This window comes from Geospiza fortis, unplaced genomic scaffold, assembly GCF_000277835.1.
Source record: "Geospiza fortis unplaced genomic scaffold, GeoFor_1.0 scaffold40, whole genome shotgun sequence".
Classification (NCBI taxonomy): Eukaryota; Metazoa; Chordata; class Aves; order Passeriformes; family Thraupidae; genus Geospiza; species Geospiza fortis.
In genome coordinates, this window is record NW_005054297.1 from 16,131,399 (window position 1) to 16,144,082 (window position 12,684).

General features: G+C 38.2%; 1 protein-coding gene across 1 annotated transcript in view; it reads right to left on the reverse strand.

The window, feature by feature from the left end:
* The window catches only part of MTMR7 (myotubularin related protein 7), a 38,556-nt gene extending 29,204 nt beyond the window's left edge, over positions 1-9,352 (reverse strand). Inside the window, exons 1-2 of the mRNA XM_031060323.1 lie at positions 9,254-9,352; positions 1,436-1,558 (exon numbers count right to left, since the gene is read on the reverse strand). Coding sequence (XP_030916183.1) covers positions 1,436-1,558; positions 9,254-9,352 — 222 coding nt within the window. The remainder of the gene's footprint in view (positions 1-1,435; positions 1,559-9,253) is intronic.
* Positions 9,353-12,684: the final 3,332 nt, after the last annotated feature.

Below are 12,684 nucleotides of genomic sequence, written 5' to 3' on the forward strand. Positions count from 1 at the left end.
CAGGCTCAAGCAGCTTGATATATCACCTGCAGACAAAGAGGCATTTCTGGAGTGTTTCAGCTGCTCAAACATCAGCCTGTTCACATTATCCAAAGCTTTTTGTTTGTTTGCTTTAGTGTAAGCTAGTGGTTGTCAAAGCTCTTTTCATCTATTTGCACAGGGACAAGAAGAACCAGCATCAGTTACATAAGGCTAAAATATTGTGCCTCCTCATGGGTAGAATGGTAATGCTGACATAATTTTAAATACTGCATCAAATGAGATGAAACATTACAATAAAAATCTGGTCAAGAATAGTGGGATCAAAGGAAGATGGAGTTAATTAGTTCAAAAACGGACAAGGGGTGCATAATTAAGCTACACAGAAGACTCTCCAATGTGTGACATCAAGCAACAGCTGTACCTATATATGTATATGTGTGCTGGTTTTGGCTGGGGCAGAGTTAATTTCCTTCAGAGTGGCTGCCATGGGGCTGTGTTCTGGATTTGCACTGAACACAGGGTTGATCACATAGAGATGGCTTTGTTATTGCTTACACGGAGCCAAGGACGACTGCAATGCTGGCCAGGAAACTGAGAGTGATGGGGGCTGGGAGGAGGCACAGCCAGGACAGGTGGCCCCAGCTGACCAAAGGGATATTCCAGACCCTGTGACACCATGCTCAGTGTGTGAAGTGGAAGGAAGCAGGAAGCAAGGCACATTTGGAGTGATGACATTCGCTTTTCCAAGTCACTGTTACATGTGATGGGCTTTGCTCTCCTGGAGATGGCTCAGCACCTGCCTACCCATGGGAAGCAGCGAATTTGCTCCTTGTTTTGCTTTGCCTCTGTGTGTGGCTTTTTCTTTCCTAATTAAACTCTTTATCTTAACCCATTTTCTACCTTTTACCCTTTAGCTTCTCTCCCTGATTCTGCTGGTTGGGAGCAGTGGCTGTGTGGAGCTTGGTCAATGGCTGGGGTTAAACAACAAGAAAAGGCAATATATTTTGTCAATCAATCAAAACAGCTATTTCAAATTACTACTTTATTAAAAAAAATAAACTATTAAACCAACAAAATCACTGATTCAACACTACCAGTAAAGGAGAAGGCCAAGAATTGACAGAACCAAGGAAATAGTTCATATTCAAGGCATTTCTCCTCAGCTCTTCCTGGATGATAGGAGCAACAGTGCAGTTTACAGCAGCTGTTCCTCAGTCAATCACATCTGGTATTCATACAGTGAAGGCCCTTCTCTTCCTCTTACTATACTGTAATATCTAGAATCCACTGAAAAGTTTTGAAAATTACTAGGCTAGAACTTCACATGGTGGCCTCATAAAAGCATCCATATGGAGTAAGTTACTATTTTTAAAGTGTTTTGGAAGTAATTTTCAAATTAGCATCAGTACAGTGCCATGCACTTAGAGCTAACTGAAATAATAAAAATTCATACCCAGGTTTCTTTGCGGGTTTCAGAACCATTCTCCACAAATATGACATGGGTCGCTGTTAAATACAAGGTTCCCACCACAGCTCTTCTTGAAGATAAACGATCAAGTAACCGAACATTTTCCACCTATGCAAAAAAGTGACAGAGGAGAAAGAAAGAAATAATTAGGCTATGACAGCAAGCTCAATAGTGAGAGCTCAATGTTCACATTTTGTCTATTACAAAGTTCTCTTCAGCACAACATTAAATATCAAAGAAGTATAACTATATGAGAAAATGTGATTATGTGATTTATTTTCAGATCTTCCTTCATTTTCCTTTTCTCCCCTCTTTTGTGGTACCTCTATATCCAAAAACCTGTTACCTAACACTTTCAAAGACAATTTCTCAATTAAGTTCTTCCTTGTGATCTCAATCTTACCAAAACCCTGTGACAGCAAGGCAGGGCCTGTCCTTCAGTTAAACTCCAGCTCTATCCAAACCATTCCAGCTAAATAATAATAATAATAAGAAGAAGAAGAAGAAGAAGAAGAAGAAAAAGAAGAAAAAGAAGAAAAAGAAAAAGAAAAAGAAAAAGAAAAAGAAAAAGAAAAAGAAAAAGAAAAAGAAAAAGAAAAAGAAAAAGAAAAAGAAAAAGAAAAAGAAAAAGAAAAAGAAAAAGAAAAAGAAAAAGAAAAAGAAAAAGAAAAAGAAAAAGGAGATAATACTGGTAGAGTGTCTTTCTTCAATGGGTCTCAATCAGGCAAATTTTCTCCCACGCAAATCTCTGTTGAGATTTAAAACAATGTTAAAAGAGTTTAATAGAGTTAAAAAGAAACATTTTGATGTTGCTCCCTACATTCCTGTAAGGGCTGACAGCAGAGGTCACACTGGAAGTTTTTGCCTTCAGTAACTTTTCAATGGGACTCAAATGCTCCACTTCCACTGCTCTCTCACCTTGGGCACAAAATGGACATTCTCCCTTTGCTGCACTCCTGGCAACAGGAGAGTTTAAACACATCATTAACTCTCAAATCACCAGCTTGTGACTCATACATCATCAGTACTTTGTATATGGCATGTGCTATATACATATAATTAGGCATATATTAGGGGTAGGAACTAGATGATCTTTAAGGACCCTTTGAACAAATATTGTTCTAGGCTTCCATGATTTCTGACTGAGAAACCAGAATAATTTAAAAAATCAACAAGTTGGATATTCAGTGGGATAAAACCTGTCCAAAACAGTTACCAGTTTGCTACCATGGGTTTGATGGATCTCCTACTATAACAATTTTAAAACTATTATGAGTTGATTTTCCTGAAAACAGAATGCCAGCATCTGAGAATTACATGTTTGCAATGTGTATTCCAAATATACTGCACTATTTTAAAAATAGGAAAAAAGAAAACCTTAAAATGAGAATAAGCCAGTTTAGTAGCAAAATGCTTAAATTAAAGCAGAGTCATCTCCCTCAAGGCCAGTTATAATCTGTTTTAAACAAAAATGAAACTATTTATTTAAACAAAAAAGGCTGCTAGAAAGCATGGATGAAGTCTTTTCCCAGGGCCATCTACTTCAGAGGTCATGTATTGGCTTGAGAAGGAATGGAAGAAATACAGTCTTAACCAAGCACACATTCAGCAGCAGGCAAAAGAGGAGGGATGATACAAAAGAAAAATGTGGGCAGTGCCCTTCTGAAAGGAAACCACAAAACCAATAAAAATCAGCATTGTCTGCATGAAGAAAGGTCCCTACACTGCAGTCCAGCCCACAAGGGCTTTGCTGCACAGGCACTGATCTTGCACAAGGCACTCATCACCCACCCCAGCCTACAAAGAGAGCTAGCATGGGCCATGAAACACAACCTAGCAGGCATCCACACAGCAGGACAGGGCTGAGGGATCAATTTCCAGACCTCCTGGGTCACATCTTTCCCCACTCATCAATCACAGCCCCTTGACTGAAAATTGCTAACCAACAAAGCTCCTCTTTGGTTGTGGTTGTTTTGTTTTTGGTTTTGTTTTTTTTTAATACAGAGCTACAAATAAATTAAAGGTTGGATCTGAATTAACAGGAACAGTTGCAGTAAGAGCTGTGTGGGAAGTCTGATTTCATCAAAGCAAATGCAGTGGCTGCATTGGGGAGATCAGAATTCATCTCTCCCTGCAGTTTGTCTCTCAAGAACAGATAGTTGTAGCAGCTGAGGGAAGTGTGAGAGGCAGGCATGTACTCATGCTCCCTCAGGATCTCAGCCCAGCTCTGGGGCCTTCCTAAGATGAGGTCACACTTTTTAATAGCCATAACTGTGTTTACATTCCATTCATTTTATTAAATACCATTTTGTATATCTGTAACTTATTGGCATCCATAACACCCTGTGAGAGTGAACTTCACATTTCAGCCATTCATTGTATAATAAATTCCTTCATCCTGCTCTTTTTGAACCTGTCACCAGTTATGTGCCACACGTGCTCTTACACGTCCTTCCCTCCATCCTCGTGTTCCAAGAGTGAAGAGCCCAACTTTACATAGCTGTGACCTTTATGGAAGCAATTCCAGACAAGCTCTTCCACACTTTTGATTAGTCTGCATGAGGTCTACTTCCTGGAAAAAGGCCAAAAGTGCAAACAGAATTCAAAGGTTGGATGTACAACAGGTTTCTGTAGTTTGTGTAGTGGTATAGTGATGTTTGCTGTTTTGCTTTTTATTTAGTTTTTTAAAGTACTCAAACATTGCTTGCTTTTTTGTCCTCTGCTGAACAAGCTGGGGTTTGGGTTAGTTTTGGGGTTTTTTTTTTGTTTTGTTTTGTTTTAGAACTAGCAATTGTAATTCTTAGTCATGCCTGCATATATAAGTTAAGATCTACCCCCCATGTGTATTATCTTGTATTTATTAATGATAAATTTAGTACATCAGTATAATGAGGCATTGCTCAATCTTAGATTTCACTCTGCTGATCAAAGGATTCACAGAATGAGCCTTCTTTCTTCTCCTGCACTCTCCCAGCCAGGAAAAGAAAGATGTGTCCAGCAGTTTCTTTAAACCTAGAGAGTTTGGCAATACAGGGAATGGGAACATGTTCAATTCCACAAGAGGGGAGCACACACATTAATAGTGCTTTGGAAGAAGAGATTTTTTCTATTTAAAAAGTCACAGCATGCTGAGAAATCAGCATTAATTGCCAAAATTTATATCAGAAAGAGGTAATAATTATTTTTCTGGTTTTTTCCTATAAAACAATGCTCCACTTTTTCACCAAAACAACTGTAGACTTTATTGGAGAATTATGTATGGAAATTATGTATGTCATGTCAGGAAAAAGGATAGCACATGCACTTCACCTAAAATGAAGAGCTGGTGTGAGAGACCAGATCAGAAAATACAAGTCTGTAAAGCTGACAGCTGGAAGACCACAAGGAATTAGAAAGAAAACATTAGCCAATGCAGTCTAGAGAGGGGCATCTAAGTAAAACTTCCATTATTTAAATAATTAGTTCGAAGCTCTTGCCTCTTTATTTTTTCTCCTTTTTTATTTTTCTTTCCTGATGACTGTGGTTGTCTAGGCCTAAAGAAAAGACCACCAGGAGATTCATTTCAATAACTAAAACTGCTTATATGGAGATAAATAAAGTTGCCCAGAAAGTCTATTTCCAATGCAACACAGATGACAGAAAAAATGAGGCAAAAATAGAAAGGAGCACAGATTAAGAACAGATGGAAGGCACTTTTTACTCAGAGAATAAACATGACAAATGACTTACTAACAAGGTTGTCAGGAGGTCATTCAAGAAAAAAATGTCATATTAGGGAAAATCATGGGCCAAAGTTTTATTCCGGCACAACTCCCACCAGTTTCAACGGGACTCCCACCTAAGGAAGAACTGCACGCATATGACCCTGAGAGCATTTGGAAAAGTTTGCCTGCCAAAATGTTATTCCTAAAAATATTCAAGTACCCTAATTTGTTTTCATTTTTAGTTTAAATAACCTTTTTTATGAGCTTTGACTGCATTGCCTATTTTTGAATGCCTTTTGAATATGCTACCTTAGTCCTCAGTCATTTAAGCTGTTTCAGTGTCTCCAAACACGTCAGCATCTCAAAACAGTGCAGAAACTGCACTGTAGCAAAACTACTGCTACTATTTCAAGCTCCACATGGGAAAGCTTTTTCAGATAAATACAGGATCAGTTCTGACTGTGGGCTCAGACTGAGCAGGGAAAGGAGAAGTGAAACTGTTCGGCAGATTGGCCAGAACTGGAGCTTCCTGTCACAGCAAAGCTCATGTGGAGCAGGAAGATGCTATCTGACACAAAATGGTCTCTACTGTAGGATTTTCCAATAAAATTAAATTTGAATTATGAAATAAAAATCTCCAAGAGCTTTTTTCTCACTGCATAGGTTTTAAGTCTATGTGTTTGCTTCCTACACATAACCTGAAGAGGAAGACACATGAACAGCTAGTTCTGCCATGGTCATCACTGACCTGCTCATTATCACTGAGCATCTTGAAGAAGCTGAAAAGCCTATTTGTCAGCCAAGAACAAAAGAGATCAGCTCCTATGTCACCAAGTGTTCCCTGTTCCTTTATGAGGAGCCCTGACTAATTCATCTCCTCTAATTCCTTATCCCAACAAGGAGAAAGGCCAGAAAACCCTCCCAGACAAGAGAAAGATGCCAATTAAAGGTAAGCAGGGAATGTTCTCACTCAGGCCACATCCTCAGGAGCTTCTCTATTGTTCAGACACTTGAAATTCATTGCTTTATCACAACCCATAAAAGCAAGTTTCATGTATAAGCTGATAAAGTACCTTGAAATTTGGCTGAACAAATGAGTTTCAGTGATTCTCCAAGGATAAAGAAAGGCCACTTCTACAAACTTCTCTGCTGCTGAAAAAGTTGACTCAAAGCCAAGGCTGGGCCCTAGGGGCACACACTTCATCCTACAGAGACTTCTTGTCCATCCCCTTGGCCTCCTAGACTGGCCAGGGATTTCTGCTGCCTTCCCTACTCTCCTCATGAGGTTACCCACATGAGTAAAAGCAAGAAGAAACTGCATCCTGGGAATTCGTGTCAGGACTCTCACTGGCCTTAGCACTGCTGGCAGACAAAAGCAAAGGGAAGAGCTTGTGAAAGCCAAAAGCCTGAGCCTAATGAGAAAAAAGGAGCACAGCTGGTATGGTTGGAGGCCAAGTGGAATATTTGAGCTTTCTTCACCCTAGTTGACCCCAGCTATCCATGTGTTTAGCATAATTCCTAAGAGTGAAAAGAGACTACATGTAAAAGACCAAATGCTATTACTTTTTTTTTCCAACACAAGGATAGTAGTACTTGTTAAACAAAATATATAAAAGGTGATCTTTTTTTGCATGATCTTGGAGTGAGAATAAAAGAAACCTCAATTGCCAATTGATGCTGCCTTTTAATGTGGTTTCCATTCTATTTCGTAAGAATCATAAAAACTGTACTTGATCCATGTTACATTTTTATATTTCCCTCTCTGAAAAGATCTCCCAAGTGCAGTAAAATAATGCACAGTCTATGAAGTTAGATGGCTGCATATGTCAAAAGACTCAAAGACAAAAGTAAATAATTAAATTTAAGCAAAGATACCTTAAGAGATGCATTGTAAAAAGTTTCCTCAGGGCAAATCTGGCAGGATGGGGGAAAATAGTCAAGAAAAATCTAAACAAGTTTAATTTTCTAAAGGACCAAAGTGAAGTGGAGGAAAAGAGATGAAAAAATAATAAGGAATGATTCATAATAGCAAGACAGACAACAAAGTACCTAATAATTTGGCTTAAAAAGGAAACTATTGTCTGCTAAGATCTATAGAGTGAGGTCAGCACCACATTAGCAGATACACCTGAGTAGCATCTGCATAATGAGAGCAGCAAACAAGACCCTATTACAAGAGTATAGAGCATTACAATATGGTGCCAACACTAACACAAGGCTCATACATAAAATTTTCTCTTTCAGTCTGTATTAGATCTCATTTACCTAGAAAAGGAGAGAAGAGCAACTAAGTGTATTCTATTAAAAATCCTAACTAAGAGCTTTAATTTAGGAAAAACAGGGCTTCCTCAAATCAGTAAATCATAATACATTTGCCAAATTTGTTCAGATTTGGTTCTGAAAAGATATATAGGGAGAAAGAATTCTGCATGCAGCCAAAGGATACCGAAAAGAAATATATCTTTAAACTCTTGTATTTGATACAGGCTTTTCTGTTACATGTTTGAAACCATGTCCTGTTCAGCACCCTGTTTTAGAGCAGCAGTACCAAGTCATTTTAGCTGTGCAGGCCATGAGAGATTTGCATTAAAAATGAATTTGTAGGACTCCTTTTCTGGTAGTAGGGACCTGTCTTTCTCAGCAGAGTACACCTGCACAGCAGGAAATGTCAGTGTGTATTTTCTATTGCAAATAGAACATTCCTTTAGTTTACAGACAGCAATAGCTCAAATACCACCCACTTGGGCCCGTTAACAGCAGGCCTAGAGATTCCAGCCTTGACCACCCCAAAGCCTAACTTCTCAAAACCTTCATTCCAACTTCAGTCTCCTACTATGCAAAAAAAAAAAAAAAATCAAAGAGGACCCTGTAGACTTGCTGTCTTAATGATTTCCAGTACTATTTTTCAAGTGCAATAAGGTTTAGAGTTAGCAGTTTAGACATAAATACCAAGACAACAAATTAAAACACATGACTACCCATGATTTTTAGAGCTTGTTTTGTGACTTCATCCAGCTACCTCTTTATTGAGGGTCACATTATTGAAAATATGAAAGTCTGTGTGGTCTTCTGACCATTTTTGACTAAATATTTTGAGAATAATGGCTGTTATAAGACTTTTTAAAATCGAAACTCACACTAACAAGAAGGTAGCTTGATGACTCTAATTCAAAACAAATATTTTATAGCACAATTCCAAACAGATATTTTAAGTCCAATCCCACAATATCTGGACATTTTCTGCAGTTCTTTTTTTCATTTTATTCACCTCCAGTCTGATGTTACCACAGAACATTTTTTGGCATAGTATACTACAAAGCTCACTTGCATTAAATTTATCCTTTGGGCTCAAACTTTCATAGCACAAAGATGGAATAAATGGAGCCCAAAGAAAACTAAATTTCATTCTAAATAAGGAAGACTTATTAATAAGAAAAAAATCTGTAACTCACAAAATTAGAGTTAAATGTGTCCAGGATTAGTGTATATGTTTTAATGCATCATTTGACTAAAGCAGTGAAGTAGAATGACATATTTGAAGCCATTAAACATTACTGGACCCAGAACAGGCTAAACAATTTTTAACCATGATGTAAAATGAGAAACAGTTATGAAATCAGAAAACACCAGCTGAATTGTAAGACACGCTGCTCTAAGTTGTATACTTAGAGGAAAGTACAGAAACCACCTTCACACAACATTTGAAAAGCAGAAAATCAACCTGGCACTTAAAAGACGTTGCATAATGTGTTTGCTGTAACCTGATGACCCAAAACACCATTTAAAGGCAAAGGCCATGCCAGCCTCACCTCCTCTACCTTTTCTAAGTAGCAAACTAAACACAAGTTTAGCCAAACTCTAGTACTATAGTGAAGTCTAGGGCACTCCATACCCCATTCCAGTGGGGGAAACAACCAGTCCACATCCCCAGGTGTTTCCTGATACCACCTCAGGGCTGCTGCCACCTTTCCACGTAACTGAAATAAATCAAACTTTTCCAAAAGGAATTGTAGCTTGGATACAGAGAACATAACTATAGTATCACAGTTTATCTCAACAGAAGGCACACGGAGAGCAGTGGTAGAATATGCCAACTTACCTCAAAAAAAACGTGGAGATCCAGCAACCCAGACCATGTAGTAGGAAAGTAAAGACTGGGCATGCTGGGTTCAATTTTGCTATTGATCTGGATAGACATCTTGACAAATGTTTTGCCATTTACATTGTCATATATAAAGTGGATATAAATTACATGGGTTTCCTGATGGAGACTTTGTGAAAAAGGACATGTTATAAAATCTTATTGGAAAGTAAGAATTATGGAAAATAGATTAAAAACAAAAGCAAACACACAGCATACTTAAACATGCTGGAAATTTATTCTGTGAAGCAATACATCTGGTAGAGGGATTTGTCACTAACGTGGGAGCAGATCTTGAACTCTGCCTGAGAGAGGCATCGTTGAAAGGAAGTACCTCACTGTAACACCACAAAAATGAAAGCACTCGAGCAGCTCAAGTCATCCCAAGTATTCTGTTAACACTGAGCCAAAAGAATTTCTGGGCTAAGCCAACTGAAAACAGCTAGTACACCAGGGAAAAACTGATGTGTTCTTTATTATAAGGCCATCAATAGGCCTGCTGACAATGTACAAACACAAATTATATGAACATATCTACAGAGCTCTGGATCTTTCATCCTGTCCATGGCCAGACATCTCTACACATGCCCATAAAACATGCTTCTAATCTTCTCAGAAGTATTGCTGATTTCTTTTTTTCTGAATGTTATGAGCTGTTTGTCATATTTTGGGTTTAGAGAGTTATCCTAAACCATCTTGCTGCTCAATCCAAACTCATATCAGTCACTGGTTTTACTAATTTTTAATTTTTAAAGGGGTATGGGAGTTATATATAATTCTATTCAGCAGTGAGGTACAGTTTCCAACTCTTAAACTTAAATTACAGCTTTCACACATAGGATGGCGTTTACCTCATGAAAATACAGCGCCTATGTATGTTCATACAGGCATACATCATACATGCACCTTGTTTTCTACCAAGAGTAAAATGATAGAACAATAGTGGTCAGCACACCAAATAGTGTGTTAGCAGGTGGATATATCCAGTCTGTTGGGAAAGCACCAGAATGGCTTTTGCAGTGGGAAATTCTCCTACAGAAGAGTCTTGCAAAACAGTGTGTGGGCAAAGGAGACACATAGGAGCTTCAACACAGACAGACATGGTAGAATGCCTCCAGGAAAAACAACCTAAAACATATCTACAGAACAATGGATTGGACCTAGGAAAGAGGTCTTGGGGTCATTGATGACATTTCTCTGAAATTATCAGAATCTGGAGGGCTGTGATCAAGATTTACTGTGAAGGCATGGATAACGTGAACATGGAATTTTTATTGAACAAGTCCTTGAAGCTAGAAGGAAACAATACTGAAGGAAGCTACTCAGGACTTTTCAATAGACAGAAGAAGGTAATTTTTGTAAAGCCACGATCCTCTGGAGCTTGCTTCCATGCAGGCTGTGGAGCCAGAGAGTGTCATCCTGTCTATAAGGAGCTCTGGCTAACTCACACAGAGAGGTCCATAAATGGACACCAATAGGAAGAGCTGGAACTTAATACAACTGTAAATGCTGAGAAGCTGCAGAATGTGGCCAGGTCTAAACACTCTCTCTCCTCTGTCACTCTGACACAGAGTAGTTATGTTAATGAACTACTGATCCACCTGGCATGTAATTACCTTCTGCTTTTTTAATGTCTGTTATGTTTTATCAGATTAATTTTAATATTTATGAACCATAAATCACTACAGTCATATTTCACTTAAAATGAAAACAATTGCTGAGACCTAATGGGCGTCATGTAATATAGACCTCCCTTTGAAGGAAAAGCTTTTACTTGGGCTAAGAATTTTGTTTTCAGATATTAGTAAGTTTATTATCTTGCTAAGTATGGGATTTATCTTGCTTTTCCATGTGAATCAGGAAAGTGTAATTATTCTGAGATTAATACCTTTGCAGAGCAGGGCAGTCACTTCTCAAATTTCTCTCAGGACAAGATTGTATGGAGTCAGGAAATGTGACACCAGAGGCTAACACATGGTACTGTGAGCTTTCCCTTACCTATTTTTACACTACAGGCATTGGAAAACATTTAATGTTCAGTTCCAAATTATCAAAACGAAATTCAGTAAAAACAAAACAAAACAAAAAAACCCAACAAGCACTGGTGACTTATTTTAAGATGAGGGATTTAAAAAAAAATCAATGGTATCAATTCTGTCAGGGAGCTGTAGATACACTCATTTTTCAGTGTATTTAGGAGTAACTGGAGAGATGAAGTATTTTAGTAATCAATCAATACATGCTGATTTTCTACATTTATATTGCAAATTTTAAAGAATTTTTGTACCCCTTTTACCTTTAAATCATTCCTTCTAAACTGCTCTATTATATCAGATACCTTTCAGCATAGCTATAATGTAAGAGACTGCCAGGATGCAGGACTGCAGAATCACCTCACACTGAGTTAAGATTTTCAGTGACCTGAGGCATTGGTACAGTGCCTTCTCACAGTATCAATTACAGAAATGGGTTTTACATATGCAGAGTAATATTTTCTGGACCAGGACCTGGTTGTAGAAAAGAAAACAGATAAGCTTCATCGCCTGCAACACATTCTGGGTCTTCCATTCACAGCAAACACAACCTTTTTTTTAATATATATTTTTCTACCCTTATTAGTTGTTTTTAACATTTTTCTCATTCATGCTTTCAGCATTTTTCAGCAAATGGTCAGGAGCATCTGTGCAGACAACTTCCACTGATTGTACCTACCTGCAGGAGGACACAGTGATATTATTCTGAAATTCTTCCTTCCCAAAAAGGGAGAAAACAGGTAATGAAATGAGATTAGAAGAAAGGCAGTTGTTATAAATGCCTATCTTCTTACTAGATTTACAGCTTAACACCTAAAGGCCACAAGACATAGCCAAATAACAAGGCCCTGATCTCAAATTCATGCCAGCATATTAAATATTAATAATAAATACAAATAAATTCTTAATTTCAGGGGGTTGGATTATTAAATAAATAAATAAATAAATAAAGATGAAAATATATCCCACCCCATTTCGAATTAACATATTGCTCTGGTTCATTTTTCTGTGATTACTTTTAATCGAAACCTTCTCTGTATTAACACTGTATCTTCTTTTTAGAGTAACGTGGCAATTTTGTTAAACAAATACAGGCCTAGTGCTTAGAAAGCTGTAGAAAAAAACGGATTACGTCGACTAAAGATCAAGCATACGCATAAAAACACTAAATCAATTCATCGCCGAGCCTGAAATCTCGGGGCACACGAAAGGCGGCCGAGAAGCAGTACCCCAGCTGCCACTCGGGATACCTGCAGCTGACGGGCAGTGCCTGCGGTAACAGCGGGACTGAGTGAGAATCCCGACAAGCCCATCCCGCAGGCCAGCAATCGTGGCAAGCTGGCCGGCAAGCAGCCC